Source organism: Bos indicus, chromosome 14, assembly GCF_029378745.1.
Source record: "Bos indicus isolate NIAB-ARS_2022 breed Sahiwal x Tharparkar chromosome 14, NIAB-ARS_B.indTharparkar_mat_pri_1.0, whole genome shotgun sequence".
Classification (NCBI taxonomy): domain Eukaryota; kingdom Metazoa; phylum Chordata; class Mammalia; order Artiodactyla; family Bovidae; genus Bos; species Bos indicus.
The window spans coordinates 3,309,818-3,334,881 of NC_091773.1; the positions used below are offsets into that span (position 1 = coordinate 3,309,818).

Consider the following 25,064-nt stretch of genomic DNA (forward strand, 5'->3'; position numbering starts at 1 on the left):
TCCCTTGGCTCTTACAGACGCTTCCTTAGGTGGGTAAGGAGATTCTATGCTCCACTGCAAATGGACTCTAAAGTGGATCAGTTTTTTTTTTTTTTTTAAGTTTTTTTTTCATGTGGACCATTTAAAAAGTCTTTATTGAATCTGTTACAATATTGCTTCTGTTTTATGTTTTGGTTTTCTGGCTTCGAGGCATGTGGGATCTAAGCTCTCTGACCAGCAATCAAACCCACACCCCTTGCACTGGAAAGTAAAGTCTTAACCACTGGACCATCAGAGAAGTCCCTCAAGTGGATCAATTTTAGGAAAGACTGTGGACACTGGGATTTTTGATGGAGGAACTGAGTTTCCTAGAGCAATGAGACCGTGCATACAGTTCTTAGAATAGTGTCTGTCATATGTTGAGGGCTTAATAAAAGATAACTGTTATTAGGTCAATACAATAAAGGAGGTGAGTTTACACTGAAGCCTGCCTCCTTCATAGTAGCTACTTGATCCCTTGAGGTCCCTGGGATCCTTATGTTATCCTTGCCACTGCAAGGTTCTGACTGTGAGTGGGTCAGATAGGTGAATAGGGTAGAAAGTCTTAGGACAGAGAGATGCAGAGAGGGGGTTGAGGAAGCTCCAAGGACACAGGAACCCACTCTGTTTGGGGAGTTGGGTAGCTTTGTAGAGGATGAAGGACTGAAATGCAGATTCGAAGAGTGAGCAGAAATTTGCCAGATGGGCATGGTAGGGGAGAGAAAGGGAAGAGTGTCTGCAAAGTCGGAGGCATGGGAAGAATGAGGCTCAGAAAACGGCAGCAGTTCAGCCAGGCTCAACCACAGCAAGAGTGGGGTGGCAGCAGCAGGGGAGGCTGGACTGGCAGGCAGGGAGCAATTTTTAAAACAACTTCGTTGAACTGTAAGTTACACGGCACACAGCTCACCCATTTGAAGAGTACAAAGCACTGGCTTTTAGTATGTTCCGAGTTGCCTGCAATTTTTGAAGCCCTTGTACATCCTATTGAAGGTGGCTTTCTTGGGGCATCCTGAAGTGTCTTTTGGGGGTTGTGTGGGTGCATGAAGTCTAGGGGAAGCTGGAGCAGCAGTGGGTCCAGGCAGGAAAGAAAACAGGCAGCAGTCCTTGTGTGGGGCAAGGCCAAGCTCCATCAGGTTTCCTGTGGATTGTGAGGGAAGCAGAGGACGACCCCGTAGAGCCCCCCACCACAGACCACGCTCCTATAACCTGGGGCCATGTCTTAATAGTCAAAGCAAAGGGAACCATGAAATGCCTGAGTATGACCCTGGACCAGGCTGAGGCTCCCAGAAGCCCTGCCTTCCTGACATACCACAAGGAGGCCAAGTGCCCACAGCTGATTTGAGAAGTGCACTGAAATGAACACTTTTTAAGAAGTTCTTAGCTTTCTTGTCAGAGGTGGTACTTTTTTTTTTAAATTTTTTTTTCTTTTTTTATTATTATTTTTTTTAATTTTATTTTATTTTTAAACTTTACATAATTGTATTAGTTTTGCCAAATATCAAAATGAATCCATCACAGGTATATATGTGCTCCCCATCCTGAACCCTCCTCCCTCCTCCCTCCCCATACCATCCCTCTGGGTCATCCCAGTGCACCAGCCCCAAGCATCCAGTATCGTGCATCGAACCTGGACTGGCATCTCGTTTCATACATGATATTTTACATGTTTCAATGCCATTCTCCCAAATCTTCCCACCCTCTCCCTCTCCCACAGAGTCCATAAGACTGTTCCATACATCAGTGTCTCTTTTGTTGTCTCGTACACAGGGTTATTGTTATCATCTTTCTAAATTCCATATATATGCGTTAATATACTGTATTGGTGTTTTTCCTTCTGGCTTACTTCACTCTGTATAATAGGCTCCAGTTTCATCCACCTCATTAGAACTGATTCAAATGAATTCTTTTTAACGGCTGAGTAATACTCCATTGTGTATATGTACCACAGCTTTCTTATCCATTCATCTGCTGATGGACATCTAGGTTGTTTCCATGTCCTGGCTATTATAAACAGTGCTGCGATGAACATTGGGGTACATGTGTCTCTTTCCCTTCTGGTTTCCTCAGTGTGTATGCCCAGCAGTGGGATTGCTGGATCATAAGGCAGTTCTATTTCCAGTTTTTTAAGGAATCTCCACACTGTTCTCCATAGTGGCTGTACTAGTTTGCATTCCCACCAACAGTGTAAGAGGGTTCCCTTTTCTCCACACCCTCTCCAACATTTATTATTTGTAGACTTTTGGATCGCAGCCATTCTGACTGGTGTGAAATGGTACCTCATAGTGGTCTTGATTTGCATTTCTCTGATAATGAGTGATGTTGAGCATCTTTTCATGTGTTTGTTAGCCATCTGTATGTCTTCTTTGGAGAAATGTCTATTTAGTTCTTTGGCCCATTTTTTGATTGGGTCATTTATTTTTCTGGAATTGAGCTGTAGGAGTTGCTTGTATATTTTTGAGATTAGTTGTTTGTCAGTTGCTTCATTTGCTATTATTTTCTCCCATTCTGAAGGCTGTCTTTTCACCTTGCTAATAGTTTCCTTTGATGTGCAGAAGCTTTTAAGGTTAATTAGGTCCCATTTGTTTATTTTTGCTTTTATTTCCAGTATTCTGGGAGGTGGGTCATAGAGGATCCTGCTGTGATGTATGTCAGAGAGTGTTTTGCCTATGTTCTCCTCTAGGAGTTTTATAGTTTCTGGTCTTATGTTTAGATCTTTAATCCATTTTGAGTTTATTTTTGTGTATGGTGTTAGAAAGTGTTCTAGTTTCATTCTTTTACAAGTGGTTGACCAGTTTTCCCAGCACCACTTGTTAAAGAGAAGAGGTGGTACTTTTTTAAATGGAGGAGAAAGAGTCTCCAGTCTAATGTCAGGAGTGGAACACAGCTCAGAGATCCACGGAGGCTGATTTTGACCAAGCAGCTTGTGTGGAATGGTTTTTTTGAGCTGCCCCAGTGATGGGATGGAAGGATGAGAGGAAACAGGTCTGCATGAACGTACTGGCTGTTCTTCCTCTTCCCAAGCCACAGGAGTAGCTGCCTTCCAAACCTGGCAGTGTTTTCACAAACACTCATCACAAGGCCACACCTCCAGTGTTCTCATTCAGCACCTTTGAGTCAGGCCAGGAAATCGTGGTGCATTTTTAACTGCTTGGACTTTTTTGGGAACTCTCTGTGTGATGATTTTTAAACAACTACAAACTTAATTTTCAAGTACAGTATAAATACTTTATTTTCCTAAACTGTTTTACAGTAAGTGGCTGCCCAACATGCCTAGCTTAGTGTGGATTTTCCACAAACAAGGGCCTTCTGTTGTAGTCCACCACACAGCAATCCAAACCGGGAAATTAGTACATTATTACCACCTGATCCTCAAAGCTCCATTCAGGTTTCACTAGCTGTTCCATTTTTGTTTTTTTTTTTTAAGCAAAATGATCAAGTCCAGGGTCACAAGTGACCTTTAGTTGTCCTGTCTCGTCAGTCTTCTTTAATCTGGAACAGCTCCTCAGTCTTTCCATGATTTGCATGAACTGGACACCTGCTTTTGAAGACTGCAGACTAGTTACATTGTAACATGTCCCAAATTTTGGTTTCTTTCTTGTTTCTTAACAATTAAATCCCAGTTGTGCATCTTTGGCAGGAATATCACAGAACTGGTGCTTTGTCCTCTTGGTTACATCCTATCAGGTTGGGGGCGTGATGTAGATATGTCCGGTTACCATGGACTCAGTTTGGTCCAAATCCTTAAAAAAAATTTTTTGTAGATATAATATTGACATGTAACACTGTATAAATTTTAGGTGCACAACAAGTTGATTTGATACATTTCTATGTAAAAATAAGATAACCAGCTTAGTGTTAGCTAACACCTTCATCATTTCTTATTGGTGGTGAGTGCATTGAAGATCTGGTCTCTTGGGAATTTTGAGTATTGTTCACTATAGTCATGATGCTGTGCCCTAGATCCCCACTTCAGTTCAGTTCAGTCACTCAGTCGTGTCCGACTCTGCGACCCCATGAACCACAGCATGCCAGGCCTCTCTGTCCATCACCAACTCCCAGAGTCTACCCAAACTCATGTCCATTGAAATGGTGATATCATCCAACTATCTCATGCTTTGTCGTCCCCTTCTCCTCCTGCCTTCAATCTTTCCCAGCATCAGGGTCTTTTCAAATGAGTCAGTTCTTTGCGTGAGGTGGCCGAAGTATTGGAGTTTCAGCTTCAACATCAGTCCTTCCAATGAACACCCAGGACTGATCTCCTTTAGGATGGACTGGTTGGATCTCCTGGTAGTCCAAGGGACTCTCAAGAGTCTTCTCCAACACCAAGTTCAAAAGCATCAATTCTTCAGAAAGTGCTCGGCTTTCTTTATAGTCCAACTCTCACATCCATACGTGACTACTGGAAAAACCATAGTCTTGACTAGATGAAGCTTTGTTGGCAAAGTAATGTCTCTGCTTTTTAATACGCTAACATATTAAAAATTGCTAGCAAATTAAAAATTGCTAGGTTGGTCATAGCTTTTCTTCGAAGGAGCAAGCGTCTTTTAATTTCATGGCTGCAGTCACCATCTGCAGTGATTTTGGAACCCCCCAAAATAAAGTTTCTCACTGTTTCCACTGTTTCTCCATTTGCCATGAAGTGATGGGACTGGATGCCATGATCTTAGTTTTCTGAATGTTGAGCTTTAAGCCAACTTTTTCACTCTCCTCTTTCACTTTCATCAAGAGGCTCTTTAGTTTTTCACTTTCTGTCATAAGGGTGGTGTCATCTGCATATCGGAGGTTATCGATATTTCTCCCCCCTTACTCATCTTCTGAAAGTTTTGTACCCTTTGGCCAAATCTCTCCTTTTCTCATACCTGCCAGCCCCTGGTAACCACTATTCTATTTTGCTTTTTGGGGGGTGATCTGAATCTTCTTTCTCTGTTTTAGAAAAAGGGAAGAAATGACAAAAGTATGGGTAACTGAGATTTTAAAAAACCCTTCTACTTAATTAGTTATTTGAATTATCTATGTTATTTGAATAATTCAAATAAATCCTGTATTGAGTTGGCAGATACTGTCTCGGTCTTTCCTTTTAAAAATTAGCTTCAATACTGTAATATTTGGCACAAATGATATAAAGAATAACATAACTCGAATTGTAGTAACTTGATATGTAATATACAACATATATTTCCAATTGAATTATTTATTATTTTATATGTAGCATATAAAGCATATTATACAGTAAGTTTAAGTCTCAAGAATTGTCACTGCCCATTTAGCCAATTCTTTCTTGTAAATTCCTTCCTAACTTCAGTCTACGCTGAATTTGCCCAGGACTGACTGACCCAGGCTCACCCTGACAAAGTGACAAAAACTCAGGTCTTGGAGGCAGTTGTTGAGGCCATCCTCAACAATTCAGCAGTTCAGACCAGACACAACCTTTTACGTTCCTAAAGTAGCTACTTAGCTTGTTCCGGCATCTGGTGGTCAAACGTGGGATTGCAGCTACTCATACGTTGTTAATGCTTCTCGAGATTTTTCTTTTCTGTTTTGAATATTTTTCCTGGTTTAAACTTAACTTTGAAATGTAAAATCCATTTTTAAAAAGTTTGGATATACTAAAACTTATAGTTACATGTTTTCTCTCTCTGTATGTCCCCACCATGCACCAGTGAGAACTCTTTTTAAGTACTGGCTGCTCACATTTATAATCTTTCAGTCTTTGATAGAGCTTCTTGGGGTGTGTATGTATGTGTGTTTGGGGATGTTTTTCTTTCATTAATTCTAAAATTTTGTTGCTAATATATAGTAGGCACTGAGATTGATGCTGGTAGGAAATAGAATGGTAAATTAAGCCAGTGCTTCTGATTATACTCTATGAAACAGGAAACCTCTTTATTAAACGTTAAAGGGAGGAAACCTAATATTGTAAGTAATATTTAGTGACCACCTGTTATCTGCTAGATGAACACATTACTTCCCAGAAAATGTCACAGCACATGTGCATCGTTCAAAATGCACTAAATAGTAAATTACAATCATTACTAGGCTGTTAGGTAATCATTTTTGAGATACTTGTGGATTTAAACTCACAGGTGAAAGTCTGATGAAGAACAGGTTATTTATGTGATCTTAAAGTATCTTCAGAGAAGGCAATGGCACCCCACTCCAGTACTCCTGCCTGGAAAACCCCATGGGTGAAGGAGCCTGGTAGGCTGTGGTCCATGGGGTCGCTGAGGGTCGGACACGACTGAGTGACTTCACTTTCACTTTTCACTTTCATGCATTGGAGAAGGAAATGGCAACCCACTCCTGTGTTCTTGCCTGGAGAATCCCAGGGACGGGTGGGCTGACGTCTATGGGGTCACACAGAGTCGGACACGACTTAAGTGACTTAGCAGCAGCAGCAGCAAAGTATCTTCAGAAGATCCACAAGTTACTTACTTATTACAATAAAAAAAAGAGTAACTTTTATAGTGGAGAAACTTGACCCACTGCACAGTAGCCAAATGTTCAGAGTTAACATCACAAACAAGACAGTCCAACCTCATGTGCCTTCTGAGGTGATACACTAAGGGCTCATGTCACTTCTGTGGTCTGTTTTGCAAAAAACACATAGCTTGAATCTAATCATGAGAAAACGTTAGACAGACTCAGAATGAGGAACGTTCTACAAAATAACTGGACAATATTCTTCCAACATATTAAAGTCATGAAAGACAAAGATTTGAGAAACTGTTCCAGATAAAAGGAAAGTAAAAGTGAAAAAGGTAACCCAAAAAGGTAACAAGTTCTTTGATGACAAAGAACTGGTGTCTTTAAAAAAGATTTATTTTTGAAATCAATGTGTTTTGAATAATTTTGAAATCAATGTATGTATGCTTTCTAAAGGAGGAAAAATATGGCAAAGTTAAAGGAAGAAAAAGCATTTATCACCCACACATCTGTCACAGACCAAGGCTGCCTGGGGAGACTGAGAGGAGTGTCATTTCATGGTGCAGGGATGTGCTAGGTGGACGGCATTCTGAACTGAAAGAAACAATACAGAAAAGACAAGAATCGTGCAAAGGCACACCTCAGGGAAAAATAAGATAGCAGTGGTCTGCTTTGAGGTCGGGTGGCTGGAACTAGAAAACTGAGATGCATAGGTGGCGGCAGGACTTCGCAGGAGGGGGACCACTACTCTCTCCCACACGCCAGGGTCCGCAGACCCTAGCACGCGGCTCGGGAGTGAAGAAGGAAGTGCAGGCGAGGGCCGTTCCCGCCCAGTCGGGTCTCCTCACAGCGAAACCCCCACCTTCACACAGCCGGGCCTCCTCACACCCCGCCCCCTTGAGGCGGTTGACGCACTTGGGCTCGGTTTCCAGGGCAACCAGAGACGGGCCTCCGTCTTTCCGCTCGCCCTTGTGCGTCACTTCCGGCCACTAGCCGCCAGTCCCCGGGGACCTGGTGGGGGGCAGGGGGGGAGGGCCCTATTGGGACAGCCTTCGTTCCTCTGGGGCGTCGTGGTGGGGAGTGGCGTTAGTCGAAATGATTTTTCGGTTCTGCGGCGGGGAGGCAGGCGGAGCTTAGTTTCAGTCTCCCAGCCAATCGCTTTCAAATCCGCTCCCTGAGCGCCGCGGGAAAATGGACGTCTAGTCGCCGCCAGGCCTAGAGCAGAAGAAATCGCACCGAGGCGGCTGGGGGCGGGATCCGGCGCTCCGGGGTTTCCGGGTAGCCGGATGAGCGGGGGCGGGGCATCAGGGGGCGGGGCAGGCGAGCGAAGGCGTTGATTGGCCGCTTCGTAGCCTGCGGGGTAGCCGCCTGGACTCCTGCGGCCGGCTTGGGCGTTTCATTCACTCACTCACTGAATGGATTGGTTCATTTGGCCTTCCCTGAGAGGACGGCGAGTCTGAGTTTGTGCTAGGCGCTGGGGGTTCAGTGAGGAGTCGATCTCCAGGACTCCAGGATTTGGTTGACAGTCTGCGGAATCCCCTCCTTTCTTCCTGTGCCACCTTAATCGCCTCTCTCCACCTAAAGCCTGGTGTGATGGGCTTCTTGGATAGGGAGGCGCCACCCGGCCTCGCTCAACTCCAGGGACTTTCCCTGAAGGGTCCCCATCCCTGAAGGCAGTCTCTGAGCAGTGGAAGGTGTAAGGTGGAGCCCTGGTTAACCGCTCAGTTACTGAGCCACGTCCATTACTTTACATTCACCTCTGAAAAAAACCGCTCAGTCGTGTCCGGCTCTTTGCAACTCCATGGACTGTGCCTGCCAGGCTGCTCTGTGCGTGGAATCCTTCAGGTCGAGAGTAGTAGAGTGGGTTGCCCTGAAAACAAAATATAGTTATTTTCCGGGGGTGGGGGTAGGGGGTGGGGGTAGGTTTGTGAGGTTTAAAATGACCTTTGCTGCTTAGTTTGGGTTTGAATCCCAGCTTTGTCCCTGATTAGCCTGTGTGACTCTGGGCCACTGAAGAGGCCTCTGTCCAGCACTGGGTGATACTCAAGTCTGGCTAATTCTTTTTTTTTTTTAATTGAAGTATAGTTGATTCACAATGCTATGTAAATTACTGCTCTAGAGCCAACTGATTCAGTTTTATATATATACACACGCTCCCCTGGTGGCTCAGAGGGTAAAGCCTGCAATGCAGAAGACCTGGGTTCCCTGGGTCAGGAAGATCCCCTGGAGAAGGAAATGGCAACCCACTCCAGTATTCTTGCCTGGAGAATTCTGTGGATGGAGGAGCCTGGTAGGCTACAGTCCACAGGGTCGCAAAGAGTTGGACACGACTGAGCAACTTCACTTCATATATACACACGCAGATTCTTTTTATAAAATATTCTTTTCCATTATGTTTTACAATAGGATATTGAATATAATTCACTGTGCTATACTGTAGGGCCTTGTTGTTCATCCATTCTGTATTTAAAAGTTTAAATCTGCTAACCCTAACCTCCCATTCCATTTCTTCTCCAACCCCCTGTCATTGTGCTTCACTTTGTATGATAATCTCTGGTTGTGTCTCTGTTGCTGCAAAGGGCATTATTTCTTTTTATGCCTGAGTAATACTCCGTTGTATATATGTACCATGTCTTCTTTATCCATTCCTTTGTTGATGGATGTTAAGTTGTTTCCATGTCTTGGCTATGGTGAATAGTGCTGCTGTGAGCATGGGGGTGTGAGAGCTGGACTGTGAAGAGGCTGAGCGCCAAAGAATTGATGCTGTTGAACTGTGGTGTTGGAGAAGACTCTTGAGAGTCCCTTGGACTGCAAGGAGATCCAACCAGTCCATTCTGAAGGAGATCAGCCCTGGGATTTCTTTGGAAGGAATGATGCTAAAGCTGAAACTGCAGTACTTTGGCCACCTCATGCGAAGAGTTGACTCATTGGAAAAGACTCTGATGCTGGGAGGGATTGGGGGCAGGAGGAGAAGGGGACGACAGAGGATGAGATGGCTGGATGGCATCACTGACTTGATGGACGTGAGTCTCAGTGAACTCCGGGAGTTGGTGATGGACAGGGAGGCCTGGCGTGCTGCGACTCATGGGGTCGCAAAGAGTCGGACACGACTGAGCGACTGATCTGATCTGATGAGCATGGGGGTCCATGGATCTTTGAATTTTGGTTTTGTCTGGATATATGCCCAGGAGTGGGATTGCTGGGTCAATCATATGTTAATTCTAGTTTTAGTTTCCTAAGGACCCTCCATACTGTTTTCCACGGTGGCTGCACCATCATACATTCCCACCTACAATGTAGGAGGGTTCCCAAGGCTGGCTAATTCTAAGGTGAAGAATTTAGTAAATCCAAACCAAAATTTTGGCTCCAGGTGTATAGCATCCTCTTCAGCTGACATATTAGTAATAAAATTGACTTGTAAATATCCATTGTCTGATTCTTTTGTCTTATTTATCAATCGTTCCACACTCAGAAAGAGGAAAAAGAAGTGTTACTGCTTAGTCTCCGCATTAGAACAACCGACCTTATAGAGCTATTGTGGGGTTATATGAGAAATTTGTACCAAGTGCATTGTACTTTCCCTGCTGGGTAAATGGTGGCTACCCTGACTGTGTTATTTCGACGGAGTAGATGTGGAAGTCCCACTCAAGTGGCTGATTGTTCATGGTGCTAAATAAACAAACATCCTCTTTCATGGTCTGGGCCCTAGGAAACCCAGGTGAGACATGGCCCTATGGACAAATATTTGAGTGGACTGTATGGCAGAAGAGAGCCCTACAACTTAGAAAGGAGTAAGGAAACCTGGCACCCGACTCCAGTACTTTTGCCTGGAAAATCCCATGGATGGAGGAGCCTGGTAGGCTGCAGTCCATGGGGTTGCTGAGAGTCGGACACGACTGAGCGACTTCGATTTCACTTTTCACTTTCATGCATTGGAGAAGGAAATGGCAACCCACTTCAGTGTTCTTGCCTGGAGAATCCCAGGGACGGGGCAGCCTGGTGGGCTGCCCTCTCTGGGGTCGCACAGAGTCAGACACGACTGAAGTGACTTAGCATAGCATTTAGCAAGGAAACCTTTATCACACTGTCGGTGGATCAGAAAACCTGAGAGGTGATGGGCTTTGCGAAAGTGGGATGATCACATCACCTGACCAGAACGCTTTTAGCCAGGACAATAGCATAAACTGGGATTGTCCTAGGCAAATCAGGATATATGGTCACCCTATCCTAAGGCCATACAAGTAGCACATGAGAGAACTGGGACGGAACTTAGATCTATCCCACTCCTGAGAGTGACCTTATGACGTGATCACTCCCATTTTGTAGGTGAAGACACTGATGTTATATAGGTAGTAAGTAATGGAGTTTGTGCTCTGATCTTTGCTTTTGACGGGTTTCAGAGGTAATTCTTGGAGAAGGCAATGGCACCCCACTCCAGTACTCTTGCCTGGAAAATCCCATGGACAGAGGAGCCTGGTAGGCTGCAGTCCATGGGGTCGCTGAGAGTTGGACACGACTCAGTGACTTCACTTTACCTTTTCACTTTCATGCATTGGAGAAGGAAATGGCAACCCACTCCAGTGTTCTTGCCTGGAGAATCCCAGGGACGGTGGAGCCTGGTGGGCTGCCGTCTATGGGGTCGCACAGAGTCGGACATGACTGAAGTGACTTAGCAGCAGCAGCAGCAGCAGCAGAGGTAATTCTCAACTCCACCAAGCCTCACTGGGCATTGGTCTTCATCTTTGAGACCTTGTGACTGGATATTTCAGGGAAGCAGACTTGCCTCATTTGAGAACTTTCTAACAGGGCTCTGTATCATTGCATGAAACTTTCCACCCCATTAGGACTTCTGTTTCAAAGCCTTTGACTGTGTGGGTCAATACCAGACCACCTGATCTGCCTCCTGAGAAATCTGTATGCAGGTCAAGAAGCAACAGTTAGAACCAAACATGGAACAATGGACTGGTTCCAAATTGAGAAAGGAGTATGGCAAGGCTGCATATTGTCACCTGCTTATTTAACTTATACGCAGAGTACATCATGGGAAATGCCGGGCTGGATGAAGCACAAGCTGGAATCAGGATTGCCGGGAGAAATATCAATAACCTCAGATATGCAGATGACACCACCCTTATGGCCGAAAGTGAAGAGGAACTAAGAGCCTCTTGATAAAGGTGAATGAGGAGAGTGAAAAAGTTGGCTTAAAACTCAACATTCAAAAAACTAAGATCATGGCATCCGGTCCCATCACTTCATGGCAAATAGATGGGGAAACAGTGGCTGGCTTTATTTTCTTGGGCTCCAAAACCACTGCAGATGGTGACTGCAGCTATGAAATTAAAAGACACTTGCTCCTTGGAAGGAAAATTATGACCAACCTAGACAGCATATTAAAAAGCAGAGATTACTGTTGACAAAGATCCATCTAGTCAAAGCTGTGGTTTTTCTAGTAGTCATGTATGGATGTGAGAGTTGGACCATCAAGAAAGCTGAGTTGATGCTTTTGAACTGTGGTGTTAGAGAAGACTCTTGAGAGTCCCTTGGACTACCAGGAGATCCAACCAGTCCATCCTAAAGGAGATCAGTCCTGGGTGTTCATTGGAAGGACTGATGCTGAAGCTGAAGCTCCAATACTTTGGCCACCTAATACGAAGAACTGATTGATTGGAAAAGATCCTGATGCTGGGAAAGATAGAAGGCAGGAGGAGAAGGGGACAACAGAGGATGAGATGGTTGGAATGGTTGGATGGCATCACCGATTTGATGGACATGAGTTTGAACAAGCTCTGGGAGTTGGTGATGGACAGGGAAGCCTGGCATGCTGCAGTGTATGGGGTTGCATATAGTTAGACATGACTGAGCGACTGAACTGAACTGAGGACTTCTGTGGAGGGGCTCTGGTGTGGCTGGTGAGGTTGCACTTGATGATTTCAGATGATCCTTCCAATCCAACTTTTAAGAGTCTAAAACTCCTTGAGAGCAGATTTGGTGTATTCTTTGAACTCTCAACGTTCAGAGGAAATGCTCAGGAAATGTTAAAACGGTGTAAGGACTATAACTGCAGAAGCAGGATATACCTGAAACAAGTCTAGGCACCTCCATTTGATGGCTGGGGTGCTGTGGCAAGCCTTTACAGTCTCTGAACTTTGGTTTTCTCATAAAAATGCAGAATAGTTTCCTCCCTCCCTCACAGATTTGATAGGACAATAAAATTAATGTGAGTACATCGAAAACAGAAACACTGTACTAAAATAGCAATGTTTCCTCTTGCCAGCATTCAATCTTGCTTTCCAAATTGCTTCTCTTATCCATTTATAGATAGAATGAGAACAGAGAAGGACTATGGGAAGAGCACAGATAATAGTCAGACAGCCTCAGATTTGAATCCTAAACATTACCAGCCACTTGTGTGCCAAGTAGAGTGTTCTTTCTGGACCTCAATGCTAAGAATAGCTACCTGGCATGGATTTTTTTTTTTTTTTTTAAAGGAAAGGAAAGTGAAGTCGCTCAGTCATGTCCGACTCTTTGCGACCCCATGGAGTGTAGCCTACCAAGCTCCTCTGTCCATGGGATTTTCCAGGCAATAGTAACTGGAGTGGATTGCCATTTCCTTCTCCAGGCTGGCATGGATCTTATGAAGACATTGTGTGCTAAACATGGATTTCTATTCCTGGCACATAGACCTCCAATAAAAGGTGGCCTCTTTTAATGTCTGTTTTCTGTGTTCTATAACTGTCAACTTATGCTCTCAGGGCCAAGAAGAAGCCACTCTGGGTAGCTTTACGCAGGGTCCTGGAAACGTACTCTCAGCCTCTGGGCGCCTGTGTTGAAAATCCTTCCTGGCTGGTGTGCAGGAAATACACTCCACGGGTTTTGCCCTGAAGATGTGTTCTGTTTATAATTCATTCCCGCTCCTTGGAAAACAATTCAATAGAATGAAATTGGTTTTCCACTAGCCCAGGGCAGGGATGAGGAATAGCATATTATTATTTTTTAAAAATATATAAATAATAAGTCATAAAACAGCACTGGGCACACAGCAGAGTCAATAAATGCTTGTTTGGGTAAAGTAAAGTGATGGCTTTATTCCATGGCTGCTGTACTGGCTGAACTATTTCTGTCCTCCATTACAGTTTTTTTTTTTTTTTGTTAAATGAAAAATAAACACATGCATACAGTAAAAAATTCAAACACAAAAAAACACAAGGGAAAGAAGGTCTCCCTCATCCTCTTTTCTCTCAAACCTACAAATTGTAGGTTTGAGAGAATTTCTTGTGTATTTTTCAATTATGCTATGCACATTCCAACCTACGTATGTAAACTCCTTTTAAAGTTTTGTTTATTTTTTAACCTAGAAGGGTTTAAGTTCTTAAGTGGCTTCTGCCCTACCTAGACAGCTGTGTGCAGCAACTATGACCGCCGTTCCACACCCGGGGGCTTATTCCGAGCCCTTGACCGGACCTCTAGAGTCTGGAGTGGTTTTCCCAGGACCGGTGGGGACCAGGCATCTGCCCTCGGGCAGTCTGCTCCAGGCTCCGGCTCTGACCTCCTCATCCCCGCCCAGCCCCTGTGTGTGACCAAGCAGTTAAGTCAGGCCCGGGAGGCACCCTGAATCGTCTCCCAGACAGTAAAAGGGGAACTTATTCTCGCCCCAAGGTAGCTCTAAGCATCGCTACCACGCCTGCTGGTGCTTGGTCCCCGGAGCGACTGGAAGCCCGGCTCGGCGCGGGCGCTGGGATCGTGATCCGGTAGGGGCTTTGCAGGGGCGGGGGCTGCAAAGGGCAGAAAATTTGAGCTGCGCGCCCTGAGAGCGGGGAAAGGGGCGCAGAGGCAGGACTTGGCGCTTCCTTTTGGGTGCGCGGCCCCAGGAGCCACAGTTCTCCTCTCCGTCGCAGCTGCTCCCCTCCCGCCCTTCTCCCTTCGTCTCCCTCCCCTCCCTGCCCCCCGCGACCACCTCACTCCTCCTCCCCTCCCCCGGCCGTCCCCCTCGCCCCTCCCTCGCGGGGCCCGCGTCGCCCCTAAAACCTGGCGCGGGCCTCCGGGCCCGGGACCGGCTTCGCGCATGCGCAGGGGCGGCGCCGGCCCGGCCGCCAGTCGGAAGCTCCAGCTCCGAGCCCGGGGAGCGGCCGCAGAGGCTGTCCGGCCCCGCCGCCCTTCCCGCTGTTGGCACCTGCTCCGGGCCCGGGGCCCCGGCTGCGTAAGTGCAAGAAGGGGGTGCCCCTGGGCAGGGGACCGGGCCGGCCTCGGGAGGGCTGTCCGTGGGTCACGGCGCGCGCTGGGGCGCCGGGCAGCGTGTTTCCTGCGGAGGGGCTCGACTCCGCCCGCACCTGCCGCGGCCACCTGCCCCGGCCCGGTGGCCCGGCCTCCCCCGTCCGCGCCCGCGCCCGTCCCGCCCCGGCCCGCACCTGCCGCCTCTCGGGCCCGGCCCAGCCTCCCCTCCGCGGGCGCCGGCCGTCCCCGGCCCCTCCCCGGCCCCCGGCCCCCGGCCCCGACAGGGGGTCTGCGGACGCGGCTGGGACCGCCTGGCTCTCGGTTTCCTCTCTTCCTCCATCTCCTCTGGGTTCTAAGTGGCTCAGATCCCCCGCGGCGGCGTCAGGCACAGTCTCCCGCGGTTGAGCTCCCGAAATTGTCAAGTCCAGCTTCACTCGGCCGAGTCTCGGAAATGCAGAGCCGGTGCCCGCCTGGGTCTCCGCCCCCAATCCATCTGCCCCGCGCGAACGCCTTTCCACGCTGAGTGTGCTGGTGTCAGGGTGGGGTGCTTGTGGATTCCACTTGTTCTTACAGAGGGATCCACAGTGCCGAACGCAGGCTCGGGTTAGTTAAAAATGAGCAGAAGGCTGTGACCTCCTCCTCCGTCTTGTCTGCTCCTCCCCACCCAGTTTAAAGGCAACTGGCGATTTTGAAAAGGTAGTTACAGTCTCTTCCTAGTCCGGCCCAGCTAGTGTTCCCTAGTATGAAATAACAGCACTAGAGACATGATGCTGGAGACCCAGGAATCTTGCAGTCCTTAAAGATCCCTTGGCCAGGTTTTTTCTTAAATTGTAGGGCTGTCCAGTGGAATAGAGGGAAAAATAGTTAAGAAATATTTTATCAAGTAACAGCTTTATTGAGAGAATGTGAATACGGTAAAGTCCACCCATTTAAATTGTACACTTAAGTGGTTTTCAGTGTATTCCCAGTTGTGCAACCATTATTAATCCAGACCATTTTCATCACTTCAAATAGAAATTCCATACCCGTTGTCAGTCTCCCCTCCTGCACCCGCGACAGCCACAAACTTACTCTCTGTCTCCAAGGAGTTGCATATTTGGGGCATTTCATGTAAATAGAATCATGCAATTTGTGGTCTTTTGTGCCTGGCTTCTTTAACTCAGCATAATGTTTTCAGGGTTCACCCATGTTGTAGCAATGTTAGTACTGTTTATGGCTGAGTAGTATTCTATTATACGGATAGACTGCATTTTGTTTATCCGTTTATCAGGTGATAGAAGTCTCTGTTGTTTCCACTTTTTGGCTATTATGAATAATACTGCCATGAATGTTCGTGTACTACTTTTTGTGTGGACGTGTATTTTCAAATCTCTTTGGTATATACCTAGGAGTGGAACTGCTGTTTATATGGCAACTCTATGTTTAACTTTTTGAGGAAATACCAAGTTGGAGAAATATATTCTTTTTTAAAATAAATATTTATTTATTTGGCTGCACTGGGTCTTAGTTGCCGCATGTGGAGTCCTAGATCTTCCTTGCAGCATGATCTGTAGTTACAGTGTGGAGCTCTTGGTTGTGGCATGTGGGATCTAATTCCCCAACCAGGGATCAGACCCAGGCTCCCTGCATTGGGAGTGCAGAGTCATAGCTACTGGACCACCGGGGAAGTCCCTGAAGAAATATATTCTTAATGTTTTAATATTCGTATTAGATTAGTCTCAGACTAATTGGTGATGGACAGGGAAGCTCGGCGTGCTGCAGTCCATGGGGTCGCAAAGAGTCGGACACGACTGAGCGACTGGACTGAACTGGAGTCTCAGACACCAGAGCTGACTCAATGCCAGGGCTCATTTCATTAGATTCTTTCTCCCTTGAAGAAACCAGTGGAAAAACATGGACTCTGCAGCCAGTTTGCCACTTACAGATTAGGAGACCTTGAGCAAATGACTGAGCCTGGTTCTTTATCTGTAAGGCTGAAGATAGGAATGCTTGTTTCTTGATTGTTGGGGAGTCTGAATATGATCTGATAGATTGTAAAGTGCCTAGTGCAATTTCCTATTCCCACCTTATATGAGACAAATTTATTCCAGTGTTAGTTGCATATTTTGAATCTGTGGCAAAGGTGAACAAGAACTTTGCTGATAGTGAGCTCCTTCAGGGAAAACGTTCGTCAGTTTTTATTTTTGCCCAGATAGTATGATGGAAAACTGGTGCCAACTACTCTCGCTATTGTTTTATAAAAGCAAGAGTGTTTGGGAGTTCTTTGGTGGTCCAGTGGTTAAGGCTGGGTGCTTTCACTGCCCTGGTCCAGGTTCAGTTTCAGGTTGGGGAACTAAGATCCTACAAAGTCGTGTGGTTTGGCCATTTTGGGGAAAAAAAAAAAAATCAGAACTTTTTTTTTTGGCTGCAGCCCGAGGCAAATGGGATCTTAGTTCCATAACCAGGGATCAAACCCACACCCCCTGCCTTGGAAGCGAGGAGTCTTAACTACTGGATCGATAGGGAAGTCCCCTGACTCTCCCCAAAAAAGAATGTTTTAACAGCAAAAAAATGAGAAAGTTCGTAACCTAAGAATGTGCTTAGTCGCTCAGTCATGTCCGACTCTTTGCGACCCCAAGGACTACAGCCCACCAGGCTCCTCTGTCCATAGGATTCTCCAGGCAAGAATACTGGAGTGGGTTGCCATTTTCTTCTCCAAATCTAAGAATAAATAACAATAATAGTTAACATTCATAAGACACATACTAAGTTTAGTTTTATGGAACACTTAAACATTATTTGTATTTTTCTCATTTTACCTCAGACCAGAGAAATTGAACACCTCCTATCCTCAAACTGTGTCTGAGATCCACAGGCCACCTGTCTTCAGGCAGATCTACACCTGCAATTCACGTGCCTTTTTTGTGCAGCAGCTTCTTTGCTCATAGAAGCAGGGTGTTTTGGGATCAGCAGAATCATCTCCTGATAGAGGAGAAGAGCTGGGGCCAGGCCCCGAAACTAGCCAACGTGCTGAGATCCACTGTGTAAGCTTTTTGAAGTTGGATCTTCTTCCTTTTTTAAAAAAATTTTATTTATTTTGAGTTGAAGGATAATTGCTTTACAATATTGTGTTGGTTTCTTCCATACATCAATATGAATCAGCCACAGGTATAGATGTCCCCTCCCTCTTGAACCTCCCTCCCCATAGGATCTTCTTCCTTTTTTAACTCTTCTGTGAAACGTTGGACGTTTATGTACAGTTTAAAGAAGGGCAAGACGAGCACCCGTGGGTCTGCCATCCAGCTTAAGAGACAGAACACCACTGCTACTTCTGCAGCCCTGCGGCTTCGCTTTCAAATTGCATCCTCTTTGCACCCAAGTAACCACTGTCCACATTTATCTTTTTCTTTATAATTTTACCATATGTGTAAACAACACATTGTTTAGTGTTGCCTGCTAAACTTTACATAAGTGGAATGGTGTTGCCTGTATTAATCCATAACCTGCTTTGTTTGCCCATCATGTTTTTGAGACTCATCTTTGTTCCTCTAGGTCGTTCATTTTCACTGTTCGAAGTATTCTGTTGTGTTAAAAGACCACATTTTAGTTACCCAGCCTCCTAACAGTGGACAGCTTTGTTTTCTCCAGGTCTTGCTTCTATAAACCTGCCCACCACATGCCAGAGTTCCTTTAGCAAGGCAGTTGCCGGGCCCGGCACGTACCAGTCTACACGCCCACCTGTCAAATAGGAGTTACCTTTGCATCTACATCTATATCTACATCTTTGCAAATATGGTGGTTTTTATACTTAAAACATTTTGTCTGTATACCCATGTTTATAATAGTATTATTCATAGTAGCTCAAGTTAGGAACAACCCAAATGACTTTCAATGAATGAATAAATAAACTGTGTTATATACCTTTATACATAAATGTATATACTATTCCAGGGAATATTATTCAGCATTAAATAAGGACATTCTGATACATGCTACAACACAGATGAACCTTGAAGACATTGTGCTAAGTGAAATGAGCCAGTCACAGCACGGTTCCACTGAGATGACGTGCGTAGAACGGTCTGACTCATAGAGACAGGACGTAGATGGTGGGACTGGGACTGGGGTTGAAGGGATGGGAATTAGTGTTTAATGGGGACAGAGCTTCAGTTGGCAAAGGTGAACACATTCAGGAGATGGGTGCATAACAGTGTGAATGTTGAGAGAGCTTGTGGACCCTTTGCCCAGTTTCCCTTAATGGTACCGTCCTGCAGAGGATGAGATGGTTGATTGGCATCATTGACTCAATGGACACGAATCTGAGCAAACCAGGAGATAGTGAAGGACTGGGAAGTTGGGCGTGCTGCAGTCCATGGGGTGGAAAGAGTCACACACGACCTCGCGACTGAACAACAACCTCCATCTTGCAAAGTTACAGTACAGTACTGAAACCAGAGTACTGCCTCACTAATCCGTTGAGGTTTGTCTTATTATCCACATTTTTATTCATGATTAAACTGGGGCTTAGAGAAGCACACAGGCTTCTCTGGGTCACTGACATGGCTAGTGTGGAGTTGGGGTGGCACGGGGATTCAGATTTCCAGGCAGTGGTATGATGATGCTCTGTGGACGGGGCAGCATTCATCTGCTTGTTTGACCATTCATTTAACAAACATTTATTAACTCCTATGGGCCAGATGCTTTCATACGGGTTATCTAACTGAATTCCTCAACAGCACTGAGAATCAGGTAATATTGCTTTCTTTCTTCCTCTTTTAAAAAAATAATTACTGGAGTATAGTTGATGCTGTTTTCTTTTTATATCTGTCAAAATTGGCACAGCAAGGTTATAAAAACTCTCCCAAGGAAACTCGGTTTATGAAATGAGGGATGGTAACGGTGTGTAGTTCCTCCTTCTGTCTCACACTGTGCTTGGCACTTTGCAGTTTGCACCCTTCCTTAATCCAGATATCTTCTTAGAAGGCAAGTTTTATATTCCCCCCATTAGTTTTCAGCTCAGGAGCTCAGGTGGCCTGGAGTAGAGTCCTGCTCTTCTGATTCCACTGCGAAATCCTCATGATTTCTGCTGAGAGGCTGAGGAAGCAATTCCTTCCTTCCTTCATTTATTCACCCTTCTTTGAGCACTGACTCCACACCCATGTCTGCTGAGGTACTGGGAATGGAAAACCTGAGAGGCTCCTTTTAAACTGCAGGGGCTCCAAGCTTGCTCTAGGAGCAGGGCACTGTGGTAAGAACTATAGTAGCGGCACGCAGAACCCCCGAGGACAAACGGTACCTCGCCGCTTGGCTTGGGGCTCGGCCAGTCTTCCAGCTGGGGGACGCGGGCATCCCCGCGTGCCGGAGTGGGAGGCAGCCTGCAAAACCCGTGCGCAGCCTCAGAACCCCTTCTTCTCTGTGGGCAGGGTCTTCACCATGAGCGTCCCTGACTACATGCAGTGCGCCGAGGACCACCAGACTCTCCTCGTGGTGGTCCAGCCCGTGGGGATCGTCTCGGAGGAGAACTTCTTCAGGATCTACAAGAGGATCTCGTCGGTGAGCCAGATCAGCGTGCGCGACTCGCAGCGCGCGCTCTACATCCGCTACCGGCACCACTACCCGCCCGAAAACAGCGAGTGGGGCGACTTCCAGACCCACCGCAAGGTTGTGGGCCTCATCACCATCACCGATTGCTTCTCGGCCAAGGACTGGCCGCAGACTTTCGAGAAGTTCCACGTGCAGAAGGAAATCTATGGCTCCACGCTGTATGACTCGCGCCTCTTCGTGTTCGGGCTGCAAGGGGAGATCGCGGAGCAGCCGCGTACCGACGTGGCCTTCTACCCCAGCTACGAGGACTGCGCGACAGTGGAGAAGCGCATCGAGGACTTCGTGGAGTCGCTGTTCATCGTGCTCGAGTCCAAGCGCCTGGACAGGGCCACGGACAAGTCCGGGGACAAGATCCCGCTCCTCTGTGTCCCTTTCGAGAAGAAGGACTTCGTGGGGCTGGACACAGACAGTAGGTAAGTCGGCCTGGAGCCCAGGCTCCAGAAAGGGAGGAGCAAGTGGGAGGGTTCCCTGCAATGGTGGAGGGGGAAGGGTGCAGTCCACTGGGTTTCAGACTTTCTAAAATTGAGTGGGACAGACTTTGGTTGGGGGAGATCCTTTTAGGGTTAGTGTGACACTTAACTCCCCCTTTTTAGCCCAGACCCCCCGGTGGGACCCCTGGAGTGGCTGTCCAGAGGGTAGCCACTGTCACTAGGACAGTAGAGGAGGCTGAGCTGAGATGAGATGGGCTGAGGGTAAAAGGCAGGACAGGTGCTGAGACTTAGTCTGGGAAGAAGAATGTGGACTTAGTGTTTTTTTTTTAATTGCACGTCAAAATGATAATGTTTTACATATATGAGATCAAACAAAGGCCATTATTAAAATCAGTTGCAAGTGTTTGTTTTTTACCTTTTTAAATGTGGCAGCTGGACAGCTTCATTCACGTGGCTTGCATCTTATTCCTATCGGACAGCGCTGCCCCAGGACACGTTGTAAAGACTGTTATTCAGCCTCACCCCTTCTGTGTGTAGAGTGGGTGCTGAGCCCCAGAGGCAGCAGAACTCCAGCCTGCTGGGCTGGAGCTGGGCCCATACCTCCTGCCTCCCAGGCCAGGCCCCTCCTCCTGCCAGACGCCCCGGCGCCAGGTCCCCCACTTAGAATATCAGAACCACTGCAGAGACTCCTAAAAGAGCTCCTGGTGCAGAGGACAGCGTGTTCATGGTCTCTGTGTCACAGGGATCACTCAGTCCTCATGTTAGCCCTGTGCTGCAGTCATCAGAATCGCAGATGAGCTCTGCGGGGTCTCTGCTTGCCCTCTGCTCTGTTTCCCCGCGATGCTCCCACAGAAGAGAGCAGAGACGTGGTCCCCTCACTGGCAGGAGCACTGCCGCCTGGGGCGCTGAGCCTCTCCCGTCCTCTGCAGAGCTCACGTGCTGGTCCCGCAGGCGAGGATGGAGGGCATGGTGTGGGTGCCGCCGTGTCCACTGCAGAGTAGGTGCTCAGGGTTTCCTGAACTCACGGAGGTCGAACCCGACTTTCTGGTTGTTGATAAGTTAGAGGAAAAGATGTCAGAGAGCCAAGGGAAGAAGTCCAGGCCAGCTCTGCGGGGAGAGGCCCAGAGGCCCTGGGCTGCCCCTGGAGGTGGTGCCTGGCAGGGTCTGCAGGGGCCTCCCTCCCGCACCCGGACTCGTTGTGTGGCCTCAGGAAGGTCAGGGCGTGTCACACTTACAGCTGTACTTGCTGCTCGCATGACCCTGTTGTCACCATGCCTGCCCTGCCCTCCTGCTCCTTGCGCCCAGGTGGCAAGGTTTACGAGCCCGGGCACCACCAAGGAGCAGAGCTGCCTGCACCAGACCCTCCAGACCCTCCAGATCCACCAGACCCTCCAGACCCTCCAGATCCAGCAGACCCACTCAGACCCACCAGACCCACTCAGATCCACTCGGATCAGACCCACTCAGACCCACTCAGACCTATCAGACCCACCAGACCCACCAGACCCACTCAGATCCACTCAGATCAGACCCACTCAGAGCCACTCAGACCCACCCAGAGCCACTCAGATCCACCAGACCCACTCAGACCCTCCAGACCCACTCAGACCCACTCAGACCCACCAGACCCACTCAGATCCACTCGGATCAGACCCACTCAGACCCACTCAGACCTATCAGACCCACTAAGATCCACTCAGACCCTCTCAGATCCACTCAGATCCACTCAGATCAGACCCACTCAGACCCACTCAGACCCACCCAGACCCATCCAGACCCACTCAGACCCACTCAGATCCACCAGACCCACCCACACCCACCCAGACCCACCAGACCCACTCAGATCCACTCAGACCTACCAGACCCACTCAGACCCACTCAGACCCACCAGACCCACTCAGACCCACCAGACCCACTCAGACCTACCAGACCCACTCAGACCCACTCAGATCCACTCAGACCTACCAGACCCACTCAGACCCATTCAGACCCATTCAGACCCACTCAGACCCACCAGACCCACTCAGACCCACTCAGACCCACCAGACCCACTCAGACCCACCAGACCCACCAGACCCACTCAGACCCACCCAGACCCACCAGACCCACTCAGATCCACCAGACCCACCAGACCCACTCAGATCCACCAGACCCACCAGACCCACCCAGACCCACCCAGACCCACCAGACCCACCCAGATCCACTCAGACCTACCAGACCCACCCAGACCCATTCAGACCCACTCAGACCCACCCAGACCCACCCAGACCCACCAGACCCACCCAGACCCACCAGACCCACTCAGATCCACCAGACCCACCAGACCCACTCAGACCCACCCAGACCCACCAGACCCACTCAGATCCACCAGACCCACCAGACCCACTCAGACCCACCCAGACCCACCAGACCCACCCAGACCCACCAGACCCACTCAGACCCATTCAGACCCACTCAGACCCACCAGACCCACTCAGACCCACTCAGACCCACCAGACCCACTCAGACCCACTCAGACCCACTCAGACCCACCAGACCCACTCAGACCCACTCAGACCCACTCAGACCCACCAGACCCACCCAGACCCACCCAGACCCACCAGACCCACTCAGATCCACCAGACCCACCAGACCCACTCAGACCCACCCAGACCCACCAGACCCACTCAGATCCACTCAGACCCACTCAGACCCACTCAGACCCACTCAGACCCACCAGACCCACTCAGACCCACCCAGACCCACCCAGACCCACCAGACCCACTCAGATCCACTCAGACCCACCAGACCCACTCAGACCCACCCAGACCCACCAGACCCACTCAGATCCACCAGACCCACCAGACCCACTCAGATCCACCAGACCCACCAGACCCACTCAGACCCACCCAGACCCACCAGACCCACTCAGATCCACTCAGACCCACCAGACCCACTCAGACCCATTCAGACCCACTCAGACCCACCCAGACCCACCCAGACCCACCCAGACCCACCAGACCCACTCAGATCCACCAGACCCACCAGACCCACCCAGACCCACCCAGACCCACCCAGACCCACTCAGATCCACCAGACCCACCAGACCCACTCAGACCCACCCAGACCCACCAGACCCACTCAGATCCACCAGACCCACCAGACCCACTCAGACCCACCCAGACCCACCAGACCCACCCAGACCCACCAGACCCACTCAGACCCATTCAGACCCACTCAGACCCACCAGACCTACTCAGACCCACCAGACCCACTCAGACCCACTCAGACCCATTCAGACCCACTCAGACCCACCAGACCCACTCAGACCCACTCAGACCCACCAGACCCACCAGACCCACTCAGACCCACCCAGACCCACCCAGACCCACCAGACCCACTCAGATCCACCAGACCCACCAGACCCACTCAGACCCACCCAGACCCACCAGACCCACTCAGATCCACTCAGACCTACTCAGACCCACCAGACCCACTCAGACCCACTCAGACCCACCAGACCCACTCAGACCCACCCAGACCCACCCAGACCCACCAGACCCACTCAGACCCACCAGACCCACTCAGATCCACTCAGACCTACCAGACCCACTCAGACCCATTCAGACGCACTCAGACCCACCCAGACCCACCCAGACCCACCAGACCCACTCAGATCCACCAGACCCACCAGACCCACTCAGACCCACCCAGACCCACCAGACCCACTCAGACCCACTCAGACCTACCAGACCCACTCAGACCCACTAACATCCACTCAGACCCACCCGACCCACTCAGACCCACCAGACCCACTCAGATGCACTCAGATCAGACCCACTCAGACCCACTCAGACCCTCCAGATCCACTCAGACCCACCAGATCCACTCAGACTCACTCAGATCTACTCAGGCCCACCAGACCCACTCGGACCCAACCAGACCCACCCAGACCCACTCACATCTACTCAGACCCACTCAGGCCCACCAGACCACTCAGACCCACCAGACCCACTCAGACCCACTTAGATCCATTCAGACCCACCAGACCTACTCCGGCCGGCCCCTCAACTCACCTGTCACCTCCTACTGAGCCCCAGGTGTCAGGTGGGGTCTGTGCCGAGGTAATGGTCCCTGACAAGGTGGGCCCGTGCGTGCACCTGCATTCCCCAAATCTTAGTGCCTGTGGCAACAGCAGGACAGACTCGTGGGTGAGCAACCAAAGCTGAGGGCCCCGACCCCTCGACCGCTGCTTTCTCCTTGTCACACGAGGCCCCAAGGGACATTTTTGATCATCAACTACTTGAGGTTGTGGACCCAAAGGTCTGCAGGCCGAAATGTTGAGAATGCCTGTTTTGCCTCTTGGGATCTCTGCTCACAGTCTGGCGGGAGGAACTCGATTCAGGACACGTGCTTGGC

The 25,064-nt window shown here is 48.7% G+C and overlaps 1 protein-coding gene across 4 annotated transcripts in view; it reads left to right on the plus strand.

The window, feature by feature from the left end:
* Positions 1-14,170: 14,170 nt before the first annotated feature.
* Positions 14,171-25,064, plus strand: part of TRAPPC9 (trafficking protein particle complex subunit 9) — a 388,615-nt gene continuing 377,721 nt past the window's right edge. For 3 of the 4 annotated variants that reach the window (XM_070802396.1, XM_070802398.1, XM_070802399.1), the window contains exons 1-2: positions 14,498-14,638; positions 20,055-20,648. In XM_070802396.1, the coding sequence (XP_070658497.1) occupies positions 20,065-20,648 (584 nt within the window). In that variant the 5' untranslated portion in view covers positions 14,498-14,638; positions 20,055-20,064. Of the gene's footprint in view, positions 14,190-14,497; positions 14,639-20,054; positions 20,649-25,064 lie in introns of those variants that run through there. The other variant, XM_070802397.1, reaches the window with a different exon arrangement.